Source organism: Hordeum vulgare, chromosome 3H (assembly GCF_904849725.1).
Source record: "Hordeum vulgare subsp. vulgare chromosome 3H, MorexV3_pseudomolecules_assembly, whole genome shotgun sequence".
Taxonomy (NCBI): Eukaryota; Viridiplantae; Streptophyta; class Magnoliopsida; order Poales; family Poaceae; genus Hordeum; species Hordeum vulgare.
This window is the reverse complement of record NC_058520.1, coordinates 398,941,891-398,962,245: the sequence shown is the minus strand read 5'-3', so window position 1 is coordinate 398,962,245 and position 20,355 is coordinate 398,941,891. Positions and strand designations below refer to the sequence as shown.

General features: G+C 41.7%; 1 protein-coding gene and 1 pseudogene across 20 annotated transcripts; both read left to right on the top strand.

The window, feature by feature from the left end:
* The first annotated feature begins 3,342 nt into the window (after positions 1–3,342).
* Positions 3,343–4,127, top strand: LOC123443977 (annotated as a pseudogene).
* Positions 4,128–4,245: 118 nt separating this feature from the next.
* Positions 4,246–15,528, top strand: LOC123443975. 20 transcript variants are annotated; one of them, XR_006630911.1, is made up of 17 exons: positions 7,009–7,036; positions 7,134–7,205; positions 7,309–7,373; positions 7,600–7,656; positions 7,738–7,855; positions 8,189–8,312; positions 8,440–8,501; positions 8,598–8,716; positions 9,797–9,964; positions 10,046–10,306; positions 10,679–10,785; positions 11,063–11,169; positions 11,434–11,592; positions 12,399–12,694; positions 12,780–12,857; positions 13,932–14,431; positions 14,650–15,528. XR_006630911.1 is itself a non-coding variant. In XM_045120559.1 (6 exons), the coding sequence occupies exons 1-6, from the start codon at positions 4,382–4,384 to the stop codon at positions 7,005–7,007; spliced, it is 876 nt and encodes a 291-aa protein (XP_044976494.1). In that variant the 5' UTR covers positions 4,246–4,381; the 3' UTR covers positions 7,008–7,037. The 20 variants fall into 20 exon arrangements, 1 of the variants encoding a protein (XP_044976494.1); XR_006630913.1 differs by having other exon boundaries at positions 8,586–8,716; XR_006630908.1 differs by lacking the exon at positions 8,440–8,501.
* Positions 15,529–20,355: the final 4,827 nt, after the last annotated feature.

Sequence of the window (20,355 nt, the reverse complement as noted above, 5' to 3'; positions counted from 1 at the left end):
AGTGAGCTGGGCTCTCGCTGGACAGGGAGGGACATGGGCCACACCGAAGGGGGAAGGCCCATGCTACGCCAGGGGAAAGAAATAAATTGCTGGGGGGTTTTCTATTTTAGAAAACAACACAGAAAGGAAAAAGACACAAGGCAAACTACTGGGATAAATTCCAAAGGAAATACCCCCTGGTCATATAAAAATATGACCTATTTGAATAAAATAGAAAAGAAATATTTGGAGCAATTTGATTAAATGAAAAACAGCAATTTATTTACTGTTTTGGATTTATTTGCACCCTTAAAACTAAGATACAAAACAGCAAAAACACATCTTGGCATCCTCCACAAAATACACTAATACATGGGCATTTTTAAAAGAGGGAAGGGAGAAGAGAATCTTGACATAGGAGAAATAGAGAGGAGGGGTGGAGATGGTTTTGAAACCTAAGCATATACTATCACATGCACACCCCACATAAACTATACATCACATGCACATCATCACAAGGCATCACAAGGTGCAACCACAAGATCACCACCACCACATGAAATGCTAAGATCATATGGCAACAACACAAGACAAGAACATGCAATGATATGCTATGCATGCATACATGGGAAGGAAGGAAAATACAAGGGACACCACATGAGGTCATGGCACAATTGGATACATCAAATCACTGACAAGGTGGACCCACATGCAATAGGTTTCAAATATGGCAAGGTTTACATCTGGGGAACTACAAGTAGATTGAGGTGGGTATCTGACTTTTAGCCTCATGAGTCGTGAACACCTGGTTATTATGGGTAATGAAGTGTATCTTGTTGTGTTGGTGACGTTGAGAGGCCGAAGCATGGAAGTAACGAGAATTTTCATCTCCATCGATGGACATTTTAATTTTTGACTGGAGGCACCAATAAATCATCTTTCCACGAACAGTGTAGCGAAGCAGTTTAATGATAACTCGTCTAAGGGCAAGCTCAAGGAGAGAGAAAAAACATCCTTCTTCGATGGTATCTAGGAGATGAATAAGAACTTTACAGTTTGATTCACGTGAGTTGATATCTATAGTTTGTTTACGCCAAGACTTGAGAGCGAAGCGACATATTTTAAGAGCGCGAATTAGAGGGAGCAACGCGTTCGTTTGTTGGGGGCCCGAGGCCCAAGCGGAGGCGCAACCGAGGTTTGGGCCAAACCTAGTTCGAATCTAAAAAGCGTGGGACATGGAATTGTAGTGCTTAAAGAGATGATTAGAGGGATGCTGTGTGAGACAAAATGGGTTAAGCTTGAAACAGAGGAGTCCGGAAAAATTTGATCACACACATCCTTAACGGATACCCGATCAAGGTGTTCCAGAGTTGGTTTGTCTCACTTGTTTGGCCAAGTAAACCGACGACTGAGAAGGGGGAGCTCAATGAGGGCAAGATTATTAATACGAAGGTTGAAAATATCACCTTTGGTCTCACAGAAAGAGTCATTACTTATCGTGGGAAACCTCATTAGGTTAAAATCCCTGCATACCAACAAGAGAAAGTTTGGGTATGGCACATCGGCTGCTAACTCATTGAGGAAGTTTTTTTGAGGGAGTGGTTAGTGGGGACATAAACATTAGTGACAAGAAGCGGTAGGGGGGGGACTAGAGAGTGTAGGGTGATAGAGTGGAAGAAGCAAGATTATGCATGCGATATATTGGTGAAGTGTTTAGACGATAGAGCTGCAAGAAGGCCACCAAATGAACCAATTGCGTCCTTGTGGAAGGCGAGGTCTAGCTGTCTTGGAATAATGGACTTGAGTTTTAGGCCCTGTTTGATAACAAAGAATTTTCGTAGTATTTTTAGAATACTGCAGTTTTGGAGATTATCATAGTTTTATTTACAATGAGGTGTTTGGTTGCCTCTAAGAATTGTGATTTTAAAACTGCAGTATTGAAAAAACTGTGATTTTTTCTCTGCATAAAAAAAAGAACCCCAGACCTCTTTTTAAAAAACAGAGAAGGCGAAAAGAAGGGGTGGGACGTCGTTATCTTCTTTCCGTGTACTTGCTCGATCTAAACTGCAGTAATATGTGGCGTAATCAAACAGTTTCTCTACATTGTAAATACTGCAAAAAATGTTGTTACATTAAAACCATGGTATTTTCTATCTACACGTAAAATTACTGCAGTTTTTAATACTTTAGTTTTTTTACTACTTTGTTATCAAACAGGGCCTTATAGAATGAGGGGCATTTAGTTTTGTTTCTTGAAGGAAACAAGCATGGGGTTTAAAGAAAATAAGTTCATCCAGAACATGGTTACATTTTTGGACTTGGCCTAGACCACGAATGTTCCAACGACAAAGTGTAAATTTTGTGCTATCCATTGGAGACAAAAGCGATGAAGACAAGGGGGAAGTAATTAATAAGAAGGGCCGATCATATTTGAGTTAAACTTGGGAGTTGCGAGTACATCAATTGAAGTGGCAAAACATTTACAACAAAGGCTGTGCTACAGATTCTATTTTTGCAATATATGTTTTCTTGCATTTTTTTTGCAATATAGGTCTGTTGCACAACTTTTTTTTGTGTCTCATTTTTTACAACATATGTATTATTGCGGAAAGACTTTTATTATAATTTTTTTTATAAGTTGTAGTTTAAAATAATACGATGATGCACAGGCCATACACAAGACACACACCACACATTGAAGACGGCGGACGCCCATGCCGGATCAGCCGGCCGTTCTCAAGCTTTTTCGAAAAAAGAAACATAAAATGTAAGATAAAACAAGCTTAGAGGAAAATACCGCAGGAAAAAACATTTTCTCGTTTGGAGAATACTCGTCGACTCAAGCCTAATTTCTGGTTTATGGTCCGCCATGCCTTTCCACACCAGCAACCCCGTTACTCCCTCTGCTCATAAATGTAAAACGTTTTAGCAGTTTAAATTAAACTATCAAAATGTCTTATCTACTATCATTAAAAAAGCAAGAGAGGGCAGATTCAAATCTAAATCTGAACCCTCTAATCATTAAATTAATGCTCTAAAATCTTGGTTAACAAAACTAACGAATCTTTATCTCTACTAATAAAAGCACGAGAGGACAGATTCAAATCACAATCTCAACCGTCTAATCACTTAATCAATGATCTAATTATGTTATTAACGAAACTTCGTCGCTAACGAAAACTCCTCGTGGCTAACAAAAACTCCCGATCGATCTCTCTCTGGAACTGCTCCCGCAAACCCCCGCTCACCCCGATCGCCCGCCGGCCCCGCGCCGCTCCAGCTCGCCCCCGCGCGCTGCTCCCGCTCCCGCTCGCCCCGCTCGGCCGGCGCTCGCCCCCGCGCGGCACGCCGACGCCAATCGCCATGGGCCTCAAGCTCCTGCGGCTCGCGGCGACGCTCCTCTCCCCGGGGGCCTCCGCGCGCGGACGCGCAGAGTGCGGTCCTGCGGGCGACGGCGCACCACCCGTCGGCGGCCCCGTTGTACGCGCACCACCTGGACGCGCTCCTCGCCTTCGGCCGCGGCTCGCGCCTCTCCGCCGCGGCGCTCGAGGAGGCGTTCACGGACCGCCTGCGCGCCGCCGCCTCCGGCAGCGGCGACGCCGCCGTGGCCCTCAAGTGCCTGGTGGCGCTCATGGTCCTGCTCGCCCGTGGCGCCTTCATCCTCCGCGACCAGCTCCTCGTCGCCCTCCTCCGTCACCCGGCCTCCGGCCGCAACCCGCTCGCGCTCGCCGCCTTCCCACTGGGCTGCTCCTTCGCCACGGCCTCCTGGGTCAGCTTCTCCGCGCGCCTGCTCGAGGTCCTCCTCCTCCTGCCGGACGCCTCCTGCGACGCCGAGTACCTCACTGCGCTCCCCAACCCGCACCTCGTCTCCGAGCTCGCCGCCTTCGCCTCCATCGCCTGGGCCCCCGCGCGCCGCTCCCGCTCGCCCCTCCCGTGGCGTGGGGCTCGCTCAAGTACTTCGTGCCCGCGCTAGAGTGGGTGCCCCACTACGGCCTCGACAAGTTCAAGTTCGACCTCCTCTCCGGCCTCACCATCGCCAGCCTCGCCTCCCCCCGCCACCGTGCCTCCTCCCGCCGCTCAACGGACCTCCTCCTCCACCCTAAACGAAGGGACAACAGCGACGACGGTTCCAGACCGGACGGCGTCGCGGTCAGGTATGTCCTGCTCCCTCTCCCCTCACTTCTCACCATCAGAAGAGTCTGGGACAGGGAGTTATCTTCTGCAATGGGTATTACCTGAACTAGCGATTTCATCAGTAAATTTAGATATCCCAGAGGCAATTTTAAGGAAACAGAAAAGTTAAGTGTTATGTGCCAATTTTAGGCGTTTACACCACCATTCCCCCAGAGTATATCGCACTGTTGCAAGCTAAAGACAAAAACTGACATGAGATTTATTTAACATGCAGAGATTGGATGGTACTTCAAATGCAGAGTCTGAAGCTCTGCTCAAATCTCTATCGATGTTTGGAAGAGCAGATGAATATATATGTATGTTTCCTGTACCAAAACAAGCCATGATCCACTCTCTCAAGTTCGTCGCAATTCAATACTCAACATGGGTGTGCCGACAGGAGCATGTAAAGTCGTCAAAATGCACTCTAAAAGATGCCATCTATTTGCACATTGACAAGATAGTTGTGTCTTCACCAGACTCCTTGTGCAGTGGGTTGATGCTACGAAGATCCATCTTACAAGACATCAGGAATGCAAACGCAAGGAGCTATCATCACTGGATAATCGAAAACGAGTAATTCCTACTGCTAATCTGAGGCCTCTTTGCGATTCCGGTTGCATTTTACCAGCCTATTGTTCCTTTGATGCTGGAAAAGCAAGGGAGAGAGACAGAGCGCCTGACATATCAGTAGGCGGTGTATCTCCTTTATTCCACTTTTCTTCAACCATCGGTTTTCTAGAAGATGTGTTGTCCCCCAGTGCTGGCTTGAGATCCTGTGTGTTCTGTTCAGGTAAATCTTCAGACTGAACGGTCATGTTATTTCCAGTCGCTGCATCATCCACCGAGTTTATATCTGCATCATCCACCACGTTTAGATCTAGCGGAAATGTGCACTTTCCATTACTCTTTGAGATTCCTGCCATGGTCTTATTGTCAGTGCAATCATGAATAGGTAAAGCTGCTAGAGGGTGTACCTTGGATGATAACCTTCCATCTCTGATCCTCCACCCTAAACGAAGGGACAGCGGTGACGACGGTTCCAGACCGGACGGCGTCGCGGTCAGGTATGTCCTGCTCCCTCTCCCCTCACTTATCCCGACCGGACAACATCAGATTCTAGGAGAGTACAATCAGCGTCATTGACATTCAGAAAAGCAGCTGGGGTAAAAGAAGCACGCAATGCTGCATTTGTTCTTGTAGCTGGTGGTCTTGGTGAAAGACTTGGTTACAAAGGAATTAAGGTAATGTGGTTCGAGTTCCTAATAGTGTATTTACAACCAAGAATTGGAAAGACTGTCGTGTTGACGTATCACAGTTAAAATTTTGTATTCATGATTTGCAATGGTAGCAGGTATATACATCAATTTGCTCGACAAAATCATGCTTTAGAGCATCCATATCCCTAGGTGGTAAGCAGACACTAAGGGCGGAGGAACTGGCTAGCACCAGTGCTAAGGAATGTGAGAATAGATGCTAGGAATTTTTTTTAGCATCAATGCTACGCCAAATAAATTACTTTTAATTCGCTTATGTATATGAAATTGCAATTTAAATGACAAAACTGAAGAACATAGCATCTATAGTTGGCGCTATGGGATGTGGTAGAAAATACTTAAAGAAGTGTATATATAGAAATCTGATTTATCCACCTTGGCACTCAATTTTTAGAGACAATTGGGATGTGGATGCTCTTAGCAGATTTTTTTGCTGTCATGCAGCTATGGTACTGTTTTGTGTTATTTTATCATAATATTTCCACTTTCACACACTGTGCTACAATACATTTTCAACACTTGTTGGATAGCAGTATTACACATCATGCCAAACACAGAACTTTTTAGACTGCACGGCAGGAAATTTGTGTAGGTCTTATTTCATATGTAGTTCACAATATGAACACGGAACCTATTCCCCATGGAAATGTATTGTTCTGTTGGGCGACCTTGACATCTAGCAAAACTTCTGAAAGTACCATGTCACAGATTTTGTTAACTATTTCATCGCGCAGGTAGCACTCCCCAGGGAGACAACCACTGGGAAATGTTTTCTTCGACATTACATACAGTCTATTTTGTCTTTACAAGAGGCGAGCTGCAAAATAGAGGGTATGTAGACTATGATGCTTGTCATTATTGATTAGTTTTCTCACCAGTATGGCAGTATTTGTATACTTCCTATGATACCTGCCATTGTTGATCATTTCAGTTTAGTTTAAAATTTTCTTGAAATGAACTACCATTCTGTACAATGATGTTCTTGGTACAGTTTCTGTTGGTTGGTGTGGCTGCCCGAATGAGCTGCCGTCAGCCCGTAGAAGTACCTTGAATGGCTATTATTAGTATGTATAAAAAAGATGTCGTTCAAATATATATCACTTAGTATGTGAGGTTGAGGTACACCTTTGGATTAGTACTATTAATTTGATATTATTTACTTATATAGACTAGACCAACATGATTTTAGGCCAGATTAAAGGCCTGAATCAGATAAGTTAAACCAGTTCTGTTTGGTCTCCAGTTTCTGAATTCAATCTGCACATTGATAGAGTGCAATTCTACCTCTCCTTTTCCCAACCTGATAGAACTTTAGAGAACATGTTGAATATAGAAACGTAATTTTTTGTTTCCCATGAATGGCTCATCCAGCATGATTTTAACTGTTTATCTTCATTATGTCAAAATTCTCTTATCCAGGGCCTCAAGAAAATCCAGGCATTGCTTTAATTGATCAAATTTTCATTCTTTGAGTGTGCAGGTGAATGCCATACGAAGATCCCATTTTCTATTATGACTTCTGATGATACAAATGCACTGACCATCAAGCTTTTGGAATCAAACTCCTATTTTGGATGAAACCATCACAAGTGAAAATTCTAAAGCAGGTGGCTTTCTATTTTGCCTTTTTCCATGTGTTTCTTAAGGCGCTAAAAACATACACAGTTGTTGCTTTTGGTGCCGACTAATGCTTATTTGTTTTAGGAAAAAGTAGCATGTCTGGCTGACAACGATGCAAGGCTTGCATTAGATCCAAATGACAAGTACAAGATCCAGGTTGATAATTTCATATGATGGCTTATACTAGGAGTATTAAGTATTGTTGTTTTCATCTTCTTGAGTTTGCACTTCTCTTACTTCTGGTTTTGTGTTTCGGCAGACAAAGCCACATGGGCATGGAAATGTTCATTCTCTTCTTTATTCAAGTGGATTACTTGAGCAATGGTATGCCTGTTGGTTAAGGAACTGGGTGTATTCTTTTTGTTGACTTCCTGAATCAGACAACTTTGCCTTTTTGAAGGCAGTTAACTGTTATCATTGATTTATTTGAAATAGTTTAGTAAATTAATCAATCAAACTTCAGCTCTGCACATAAAATCTTAGGATATACTCCATAAATAATATTTATGGGTATATATTTTATAATACTTCACATTCTTTTGACCGAAAGAGTACAGGATGGAGATGGGTTCTCTTTTTCCAGGACACAAATGGATTGCTCTTTAATGTTTGTAAACCACCTTTTCTACGTATTATAATTAGGAGTACTGTAGGGGGCCGAGAACTTATTTATACCATCTTTTTATAGGCAATACCATCGGCATTAGGTGTCAGTGCCACCAAGGGCTACAATGTTAATTCTCTTGCAGTTCCTCGAAAGGCAAAGGAAGCCATTGGTGTAATAACCAAGCTTACTCATCTTGATGGTAAATTAGCCACTTTCATCACATTCCATGGGAGTTATTTATGGGTATACATACAGGAACTTTTGATGCTTTTCTGATTGTGGGGTCAATAATATTATGAATCAATTGTGATTACAGAGTACATCAGTACTGCTGGAATCAACAAAAAACATCATTATTTGTCTAAAAAGATCTATGTGAACCCTATTCTTCAGCTTGTTCTGTACTGCCAGTGCCATCTGACCTATCAATTCTGATGGAAGAATGCATTTTCACGTGTATTTTTTGACTTCTGTACAACTGTTTTGTATTTCCTGTCTGTCAAATTTGACTTGGATACGTTCTTATATGTAGGTAGAACAATGGTTATCAATGTTGAGTACAATCAGCTTGATCCACTCCTTCGTGCAACTGGGCATCCTGATGGAGATGCAAATTGTGAAACAGGCTATTCTCCATACCTGGAAATATAAACCAGGTAATGTAGCAAACAGATAAGTTAGAACACTAATGATTTGCCAACCTCCAAATAATCCTTTGCTTCAATGGGTCTCAAATACTGAAAACATGGTGCTTAACATGACCTGTTTATTTAATATGATCAGTGTGAAAGCATCTCATTTGATTTTGTTCCTTCTCAACCTAATGATTGCAACTTCGGGAACAGGTATAGCTTATGTATACTCTTGGGGGTTTAATCACTCTAATCAACTATTATAATAGAGCACAGCTAAGGTACTAAATCATGCAGGGTTATATGCAGATTTGGTTGCCATTAAATGATGTATGTACGACAGACGGCTCCGGCGAGTCGGATGGACTGCGACGGTTGCTGAGCTTCTCCATGGCCTGCTGCAGTTCCAAGGAGACACAACTTCAAAGGTGAGGAGGAGATATATAGAAGAACAGAAGGAAGGGCAGGGGCGTGACGGCCTTGACGAGCATTGTTGTGGTTAATATGATATTAAATTTTTCCTTGTATTATGTTACGTTTGATTAGTATATACTGACATACTAACGCACGTGCCCGTGTATAGTTAAAGCTAATCGAATGGCTCGCTCACCTCGCACGTCGTCTCGCCTGCCCACCTCGTCCGCGCGTTAACTGGCGACTCGCCCCGCCTGTGCCGGTCGCCGCCCCCTCGCAGCGCCGCGCCGGTCTCCGCCCCCTCGCCCCGTCGCGCCGGTCTCCGCAGAACCACACCCCTCCCACCCGGGACGCCCTCTGATTTGCCGCTCGCCATGGACAACGACGACGTCGACGAGGCGCATAGCGGCTCCAACCGGCGCCGCCGCCCTCGACCTCGTGCGCCCACCGCGCCACCTGTCCCATGCCGCCCCCGCACCCCATCATTCCGTCAACTGCCGCCCCCTCCTCCCCCCTCGCTGCCTGCCCCGCATTCGCCCTTCGAAGAACTTCGAGCAAGCGGTCGTCGCCCAGATCGCTGAACCTCGAGCAAGCGGCCTTAGCCCACATCGCCCTACCTCGAGCAAGCGGCCGCCGCCCACATTGAACAAGACTGCAAGATGACCACGACGTCCAGCCACGGCAACGAGTATTTTCATCACCCACCGGTGGTAACTTATCGGTGCTTCGTTTTGAAATTGTGGATCAAAGTTTAATTAGCTACCTTGAACGGCTTACAAATATAAGTCGTTTAATCACAAATTCTGTTTGCAAGTTTTATTTATACGGCTTACAAATTCTGTTTAATCACAAATTTACAAGTTTACAAATTCTGTTTAACTTGCAAATTCTGGTTAGTCACAGTTGTCTCTAATCTTTTGTACTGTGGGCATGATGCAGTCTACTCTGTACAATTCTCAGACTTTGGTCTGGTTTTGCTGGTACCTAAAAGATTATCCAACTATTTTCATATCACATGATTAAGATTTCCATTTCAATCTGCTTTTGCTGGTACCTAAAAGATTATCCAACTATTTTACTTCTCCTTGATGCAGCACAATGTCCATCATCGCAGAAGCATAGGTGGTATACAGTGAGCTTTTTGGAGGAAGTAGAGACAGAGGTTTCTATTCAACAAAAAGATGGAGCCGCCATCATCAAGCATCGACGAGCAGCCCAGTCTCAGCCGATGCATCGACAGGCTGTGGCGGGCTTCAATAGAGGTCAGAAACAGGGAATGTCCATTTAAGTTGATGGAGGGATCACTGGACGTGGTGTTCATGTTTGTGTTGGCTTACATGCAGAAATAAGGAGGATAGTAAGACTTTTCCAATGATTCTCTTGGAAGTCATTTCTATGCTATTCAAGGATTTTTTTATATCAGAATGTTATGACAATATATAGATAGGGGAGATAGCCCTCCACATCCCGGTGGCCATTGTATGCTGCAGCAAAGAGCACACTTTAATTAGTGAGCAGGAAGATGCGGCAATCCCAGATGTGCTTTGACATCATGATTTGTAGTTGTCAAGGACGTCATTACCCAAGCCTATTCCTATGCTTTGGTGAGTGGTACTTCTCTCCCACCCCACAAATTACAATAATTTGTTCGATTATAATTGAGTGGTATGACCTAATTAATCAGTACACTTAGACACACGACCAAGGAATAAAAACCTGCTCTAGAGATCTTCAAAATAATACAATATTAGGTATTGTAGAGTACAATTTGTTTAAGGTCAAATTTTCTTTTGCATGCAAGGTAATTTTATATTTGAGGTGTAATAGATACACATGCCTAAATCTGGATACACTCCAGTGCTGATGGTAATACTTCCAGTCACTCACAAACAATAAGCTTCAGCATACAAGGCACAGTCCAATGCTATTGGACTCGAGTGTTGGTATGCAATTTCTTATATATTTTACTTTTATAGGACTTCCGGTTACTGGCTGCAAACTCTGTACAAGGCAATTTGAGCTACCACTTGGTGAAGATCGGATCTAATATGTTCAGTGATACCTTTTTTTGTAGGGAATCCTGGTATGATACATCTATTTGTTATCTGAATTTTTGATGATATGTACACCCATGGAGATGTTTCAATGCTCATTTATAAAGCATCCATCTCTATGAATGAATTTCTTAATATTAACATATGCAATGTGAATGTATGATAATAGTATAACACTTGCGATGATGCAAAACAGTTGTGATGATGTTGCTCAAGTATTGTGCTACAATTCCATTCAAGTCATTTTTTCCCGTTGCAGTACACGACCCCTCGCTCACCCAAACTTCATCAAATCTTTTTTGTAAGGAAGAAAGATCGATTCGTGTTGGAATTGAAGTCATCTATAGCTCTACGCAGAACAAAGGGGATCCATCTATGGAATCTTTGATGTAAACACACAACCAGCTTTCAAGGTGATGAAATTCACCTACATATTTTTATCTTTCAACTGTGTAGTTTTTGTAACTGATTTGAAAATCTTCTGGTATGTAATTAAGGCTCACACACCAATGTCCTGCAACATACTTTAAAATCTTATATAGTTGCGAATATTTAACTTTCTGATGTAGTAAGAATATCAAGAGTTCTTTTGTCATGGTGTTCCAGTTTGTCGTTAACATGTATATCACTCCAATATTTATACTGTAAGAAGTTACTATCGAGCATGATCATGACAGGGAGATGCCACCGACCTCTACATATGACTTGTGGTGGTGAGTCTGCTGTATAGGGCGGGCGTGATCATGGAGTGGGTATAACTGCAGAAAGCACCGCTAGCCAAAGAACCGACCATCAATGCAGCCCTTGACAACCGTAACCAACAAGGCTCTGCGGTGGTGAGTAGAACACTTCGTTCATATCACATACAATTGTCGTCGTCTTGAGATGTTATCAAATTTGTTGCCTGAGTACCTCAAGCAGCAGAGAGACTTGTGTTGTGTAGACACGGGTGGCCTCCCGCATCTATGTGTACACATGGGACGTGAAATTTGTGTCGTACATAAATGAAAATGTCAATTTTGAAATATAATATGCATGTTTGGATGGTGACTGTTTAAGGTAGCTAAATAAAACTTGCAAGCCATATAACTTATATTGAACGGCTTACAAATTCTGTTTAATCACAAACTTGCAAGCTTACTCATGAACGCTTTATACAATATAAGGCGTTTATTTCAGAAGTGTGGATCATCCTGCTTGAGGACCTGGGGTGCGGCACACTGATATTCTCCATAGTTTGTGTAATGCGCGTGAAGCTTACATCTGGACATGTTGAAACTACATTGTTGTCTCCAACTACATTTTGTGCTGCCTCTACTAGACATGTTGAAACTACATTGTTGTCTCCAACTCTGAAAACTGCAGGCCATTTTTGATTAAAATAGGAGCATGAGCGATGGAGTGTAAGGGCTGAATGCACCTTCATATTGTACATTTATACTGATGTATCCATGCTCGCATTCACATCAATCATGTATATTTTACAAGGAGATGTGCATGTTACATTTAAACTGAATTTTACCTTACCCATGTGTAGACATATGAAACACTGAAGCCGAAAGTCATGTGATGAAAGTAGGTTATATGGCAGTCTACTTTTGGAAATCATAGCATTTATCATTTTGTTTTACGATTATTTCAGATTGTGATGACTGGGTTGTCATCATGATTCACAAGAGGATAAGCACTATGATGAATTGGGAAAGAGAGGTTGATACTTCAGATATGTTCTACGCTGATAATGATGGTGATAGTGGCCTACGATTCAGATGGATGGGGTGGAGAATAGCATGAATTAATCTTCAAATCCAACAAGGTAGCGCTTCACCATGGATGGCTACGACGGCGGCGGAATGGAAGAGCTCAATGTGTTCTGTAAGATGGTTGTCTGGTATGTGGAGTGAAGATGCATCTAGCATCAGCTTCTTGGTTATTGAGGTGATTCTGATTTCCTAAAAATATTATGTGCTACACATACGTGATGGATTTATGCTTATAGCTTATATATGGGATTCTATTTCAGGACACCTTTCCCTGGTGGTGCTACCGGAGCCCAAATATCTAATTTTTCTTGACCATATAGTGAAAGCAATTCGCTCCGGTTAGCCCAAATTCCCCAAAAATAATATTTGAAAAGTTTGGTCTGATCAAATATCTTAAATATTGACACAAATTTCTTAGTACGTAATTACTTGCCGCTCAAACGAATATGCTAGATACATCAATTTGACCGACAAGTAACTCCGGGTGGAGGGACTATATATTTGACAATGCCTATTATTTTTTATTGTTCTTGCTGGGCAGGGATAAGTGTTATGAATTGTTGAGCTTAAGATAAGCACATAGAAGATGGAAAATAGAATATTACTTATGTGTTGTTGTGCTAGATTATCTCCTGAAGCGAAAAGCTAACAAATTCGATGCAATGAAGTCAATAAGGGAGTAGGTGCTCAAGGGAACAAAGGGTAGAAGAATATAAGGATGTAAAAACTAACCTGTTAGGAGTGGCTTCACAAAAACTAAGGTCTAAAAATTTGGATAATGCACATTAATGGATTTTTTTGTTTATTCATTTCATTCCAAGATATATTGAAAGACTTGCTTCGCTGGTGCGATATCCCGTTAGCAGCATTGCAAAGCTTTTGATTTAGAGCAAAGCTATACATCCGAGGAAACTGGATTTAAATATTTTACTGCCCCCTAATCTTTATCCTGACCCAACCCCAATATATTTAAAGATATCTATGTCTTTCTGATCTTTGTGGAGGCTGCTTATCTCACAATTTTTTTGTCTATCCCGCCTAGAAAAATAGATTGTACAATATTAATTCAGTCGAACACGAGTATCATGCCTGCCTACTGTAGTTATTTTTGACAATATGATCTGTTCACACATCATTACAAGGTTCCTTAAAACTACCTTTGTGTATATATTTCTATTAAGCACCTCTTTCTAGATTGTCCTATGGCTAAACTTTTATGACGCTCGATTCACATTGCTTTCAATATCAGTCAACCTAATAGCATAACCACGTTATTTGGGGCGTGGTTAAAGGGGGTTGATGTTGAATCTGCGCAACTTACTCGTATAGGAACCTGTGCACTATTTTGGGCTGCATGGAACTGCAGAAATGACGTAGTGTTTAACAGACAAAGCTATGTTCACTTTTTGCAGGTTATCTTCAGGGCTACTGACTTGATTCGCACGTGGTCCTTACTCACTCCTGCGGAAGCCAAGGAGCCTTTGGTTACTGGGTGTGCTCGCTAGGAGATTGTAGCTCAGAGTATGTTCAACCGGTTTGGATGACGACATATTAATAGGATAGTTGGATAGTCATCTAGGCCTATTACCATTCCCGGTTGTGGCGCGACAGACGCCTTGCATCTTTTATTTCTTTTCTAAGACCTATATGTACTTTGTTGAGACTGGTTTCGTTATGTTTTAATAAAAGGCTGCATGCATCACTCGATGCAGAGGCCGGGGCCATGCCTCCTTTTCTAAAAAAACCCAGGGTGTAAATCACAAGAGAACCGTGCAATGAGATTCTTGTCATACTGGTGAGGATAGTGTCATATTCTTATATTGTTTTGCTCAATAATATTGAAGCATTGGGCCCTTCTTGTTCTGTATGTCCATGGGGAAGATGGACCTCATGCCCCTGGGTGTATGAAGAGGTAAATGGTTCAAATTTGTGCATATGCTTATCGTCGGCTAGGATTAGGTGATTAGATACGTGAACATTTAACAATAAACTGGATTCACAAAGCAAACACGAGGGACTCAATGAGGCAGAGTGCCTTAGCTTTTGTTTTCCTGTGTTAGTATAATTATATTCCAAGACAAACATTGTGGGATGTGAAGTAAATTGTTCTACACGTCACTGATTGTGCAGGACTGGAGTAGGGAGAGTCATCCACCGGATAGGACCCCATGTCCGGAGAGGGTTGTGCACTTGAGAAGAGCCAATCAGGGTACACAGACAAGTTGGGTGACCATGTTCTTGAGCTTTTCATCCATTTGATTCATTAGGAGAGCCATATGATTTATATAACTTGTATTTCTGGGAGCATGGTTTTATAATTCACTATGAAAAAAGTCAGCTAAACACAGAGAAGATGAAATGCTTGCAAAAAAAGTTTGTGGTTGCTCTGTATCTTAACTGGGTTGGTATAGAATCAAGTTCAGGTTCACCGGTGCTGATAATGGAAATTTATATCCGCACAGGAGAGGCCTACATAGGAGAACATTATGTCTTGCCGCTGTGAATACCCAACATTGGTTCGACTTTCCACACATCAGACAAGGGGTGGCACATTACTAAGCACAGAGTCTCGCACAATCATTCATTCATGCCCACATGTGGCGAGAAGGTTCATTAGCAGTCGTACAAGGAGATATATTAGTACACAAAGAACTTGGTAAAGCTGCTAAGGCAAAACTTTCTTTGACTATGAATTCAAGGCCAAATTTTGCTCCTTCTTTTCCTCCAATTATTCATTCCAGTTTGATTAGGATGAGACGTGTTTCGGTTAGCATGATTGTTTGTAGATGGTCACCACCATCCGTGTACTTTTGTTGTTGTCACTTCATTAATTATTTCCCCAAAAGAGAACATTGTAGAAATCAGGTGCATTTTATTAAATATGATGGACAAGTTCTTATGTCAAGTCTCGGGGTGTAGAATCTATTTCATAGAGGTCGGTTATCCTATCTTTGTATTGTTTTCTCTTTGCATGGATGAAGGTATTTTTCGAAGAATCCTTCTTATGCTTGTTTGGAGTTTAACTGGAGGTACTTGTGGAGTGTGTTATGAAGATTGCTCCATAGGAACTTTGATCAAATTGTTTGATGACATATCACTATCATTCTTCTTCTACTTGAGAAAAATAAAGTTTGGGTTGATAGGGTATATATAATTTCTGAAAATGAATACCAATGTTAGTGTTCTCAGAATATCTAAGTACACGACAACAAAAAAGAATCTACGCCCTTTAGAGTATGATTAGAAAGTAAATCTCTTAAGAACAACATTCAATAAATTAAATTGGAGAGAAGAGAACATGAACACAAGCAGTGACATAAAAATCAAAGATATAAAACTAGGTAATTCATACAATTGATTTTTCAGCTTATGTTATCTCCGCCCTTTAAAGTATGGTCTTCTTCCACAAGCAGTGAGCATATTATTTACACCCTGTTTTTTTTGTCCATGCAATTTATTTTCTATTCCACCCATACAAATACTCCATGTGTTCATTTTTATAAGGCGTTGTAGAAATTTCAGACAATGTGCAAATTAGCTTAATCTTAGTTGTTCAAAACGACTTACAAAGGTGAACAGAGGGAGTACTATTTTTTAGTGAACATGTGCATATGAAAACTATGTAAAACCACACAACTATTTTCATAATTATCCGATGGAGTTAAGACGTGCATTGCACGTGCAAGCTTACTAGTATTTGTGAATGGAGGGGGCATAAATCTGAATCTTGTCAAGAGAAGCAACAAACTTGATTTTTGTTTTGGGGAAAATCTTCAATCTAATCATCTTTACTCATGGTAGTACAACGGACATACAAAATAATCAAATTTACATTCAAATTCCTAGACCATCTAACGACAATTGCAAGCACTGAAGTGAATCGAAGACGGGCCGCCATCATCTTCTGTCCCTCATCGCAGCCGGACAAAATTTGTTATAGTAGACAGCCGAAAAGTCATCGTGCTAATGCCCTATAGGACAAAGGTATCAGAACAACCGCCACTCTTGAAGAGACACCTATGTCAAAAGGATCGAACCCGAAGACACATGAATATAGACCGGATCCGAGTAGATCCACTGAAGAAAACCATCAATTGGATCATGCGAGATCTACCGAAGACACACCTCCACACATTCTTCAACGACGCTAGACACATCACTGAAACGAGGGCTAGGCGGAAGAAATCTTATTTAATCTTCAGAAATCACCGTCGTCTTGTCTTTCTGAACATGGCACAAATTCTAACAAAACCAAAGAAACATCTAAAAAACATAGCTCTCCCGTCGACAAGGGACATAATCCATCTTGGCCCCATTGTCCTATAGCCACTAGAGAGGAGACAGACCGGCGCCAGCACTGATAGGAGATAAAGGGGTCCTAGCTTTTTTTTTTTGGAGGAAGACGCGGCGGCTGCTTGTGCGCCGAACAATAAACTCAGATTTGCTGATGAAGAACTAGAAGTCTTTTTTTTTGCAACATTGGTAATAAGAGAAACGTGCCATATTACTATACTGCTTTGATAAAATATGTAAAATTATGAGTTGGATATATATTATGTAATATAAAATCAGAAAAATATCAAAAATGTTGATAAAGTCGCTGGAAAAAGATACTCAAAATCTTTGCAGTAGCATCTCTATCCATGGACGGCCCCACGAGCCCCAAAGTCTTCCCGAGATGCATGGCCAACTAATTGGATTGCCAACAACTGGATAGAGCGGAATGGCAAAGACAAAGCCCTTGTGACAACCGACTGTCCAGTGTTCTCATCTAGATCAACTCAGACGTTGTCCCATGCTCCATGAGATCTTGACGACCGACGAGATGCCGACGCGCTCCACAGAGACATAAACAGTTACTTCCTCTCGGTACCTAAATACTTTTCCGTCCCAAAATAAATATTATTGGTTTAGTATAAAATTTGCATTAATTTAGTATTAAATTTATGACACTTATTTTAAGACAGATGGAGTACTTATAGTCCCTGTTTAAGAATTTATACGACTAACCAGTTAATTTGTCGATTAATCCTATTCGTTATGTCATCGAATAGCCGATTAATTGATAAATCGCCTGATTAACTAATTAAATGATCTATTAACTTACCGATTAACCTATTAATCCTCTACTCGCCAGCAACCGAGCAGATATTGATTTCGTCAACAATGCTTACAGTTAAAGAGAATTATAGTTCTCTTCAATTACAACTAGAGTACAAATATTTAGGTATAGATGCCGTATATGACTTCAATGCGATGGATATGTGCTACCGTTGAGCCGTTAATTTGTTCCCGGTCACTTATTTCTAGTCAGCAATAGAGTAGACCGTGGAGTGTGGACCTCAACGTGCGCTTCCGGCGAACAGACACATTTGGTATGGACGCTGGCTATTCGGGAGCTGGAATGCCAAGTTGAACTGTACCCGAGCTCTAAGCATGGCCACCATGCTCATAATTGACATTTTTATCATTTTTTGCGGGACACCAAGTTATAAGTTGACATTCAGACATCGAAAATGACACGCGAAGAAATAATGTATGTAAAAAAATCGCGTCATGTTTGCCATCAGGTAGCCAAAGCCAATCCTCACCGCATGCGCCGCTTGGTCGGCCATTTTAGTCAACTGCCCTCTTTTTCTTTCTTTTTCTGATGATGATGAAGTCAACTTGAGTTAACAAGTGCAATTATTTCTCATGAACAAAAGATTCAATCATACACGTACACATGATGGTTCTATTTTCTCTGCCGGCATCGACCTATCCGTTTTTTTGATAGGAACCGTTTGTTTAACTCATTAATTAAAGTCAACCCCCTTTATTACTTTTCAAGAAATAAACTCCATTCATGATGGCGAATATTATAGTATACATATGATAATAGCGTGTCATATTTCATAGTGCATGATATTCTAAATTAGTATTTTATACTATCTCACTTATGTTTTGCATGACACATTACTACTAAGAATCACATTTTGTCCCGAGCTTCAATTCTTCACCGAGTGCATTCTGTCGGGCACTCGACGAATTTTTGTCTGTCAAGTTTGATCCGAAATTAAACTCGACGGTAATTGGTAACTCGGTAGAGTAGTGTCGTTTGCCAGGTTCCAACAAAAAATGACTCGGCAAACAAAAATAACTCGATGAACAAAACATTTCTCCGAGTTCCCGACAGAAACAACTCGACGAACAACATGTGGGCCACGTCTGACAGGAGCCGTGACGGTGACCTTCATTTGCCGGGTTTTGACTAACGGCAACTCGGCAAACATTTTCCTATATTCATTGTCATAATTGGAATGTAATAGGTCATATATTTGGCGAGTTCCCGATAGAAAGAACCCGGCGAACTTATGATCTTGGACTTGTGTTTAGTCTCACCTCGCAACTTGAGGAATGACAAGACCACGTTAAATTGCTGCCTCGTCTAGAAGCAGTAAGTTGCGTTCTTCATTGCACCCTTTGTGGAAGATATGACTGTCTTTATGAAGCTTCTCTACCTAACATAAGCTGACCTGATATGCTTATGATGGTCATATACGTTTCATAGCGACACTTTCTTTCATCATAAAAGGGAGCATTGCTGACCACGTGGCTCCCTTTTGACACTGTCCGTCTCGATCACTCTTGTTTTATCCACATCATTTCATTAAGCTCCATGTTGCTCGATTCTTTTTTAATCATTGCATAAGCTTCGTCGGCCTATACCGCCCGTCTCGATCACTCTTTTTTTATCAGCCGAATCATGTTTGGCTCTTTTTTTGAATCATTGCATTAAGCTTCGTCAGTCTATACTACCCATCTCGGTCGCTCTTGTTTCATGAGACTACTTCAATCCATACTGCCCGATTCCTTCGCTCTTGTTTTATTGGCCGAATCATATCATTAAGCTCTATGGTTCTCTACTCTTTTTTGAATCATTGCATTAAGCATTGTTGGTCTATATACTGCCCGTGTGTCGGTCACTCTTTTTTTTATTGGGTTGTTCACCCGATGTTTCGAGTGGGGTTTGTGGCACCCACTGAGATCTCAACTACATGCAAGACACATATCAGCGCTTAGCTCACAACTAGGATTTCAGCTACGTACATACCAAACTCATTTCATTAAGTTTCGTTGGTCCATACTACCTGTCTCGGTCGCTCCTGTTGTATCCGTCAGATCATTTCATTAAACTAGCTCCGCAGTACTCAGCTCTTTTTTGAATCATTGCATGCATTAAGCTTCGTCCGTCCATACTACTCGTCTCAGTCACTCTTGTTTTATTGATCCGTCCACCCGAGGGTTTGAGCGGGGTTTGTGGCACCCACACTGGAATCTCAACTACATGCAAAACATGCATATCAATGCATAGCTCACAGCTAGCAGGATATCAGCTATGTACATATATGAAACCAGCAGGCGCAACCGGTCAACGTCATAGCCAACTAACTACCGTCATTAGCTCTACATCATCGGTGGTTTCGACATGAAATGATGGCTATTAGGAATGTGCTCATATGCGCATGCATGCACACGCAGATTGATGTTTTTGTTCTACAAATAAACACATATGTATATGCCGAGTCTTGTTGTAAGGAAATAACCTGACAGCAAGCGAGGCCAGTGGTTGCATGTATGTGGGAAATGTTGGGGAACGTCGCATGGGAAACAAAAATTTTCCTACACGCACGAAGACCTATCATGATGATGTCCATCTACGAGAGGGGATGAGTGATCTACGTACCCTTGTAGATCGTACAGCAGAAGCGTTAGTGAACGCGGTTGATGTAGTGGAACGTCCTCACGTCCCTCGATCCGCCCCGCGAACAATCCCGCGATCAGTCCCACGATCTA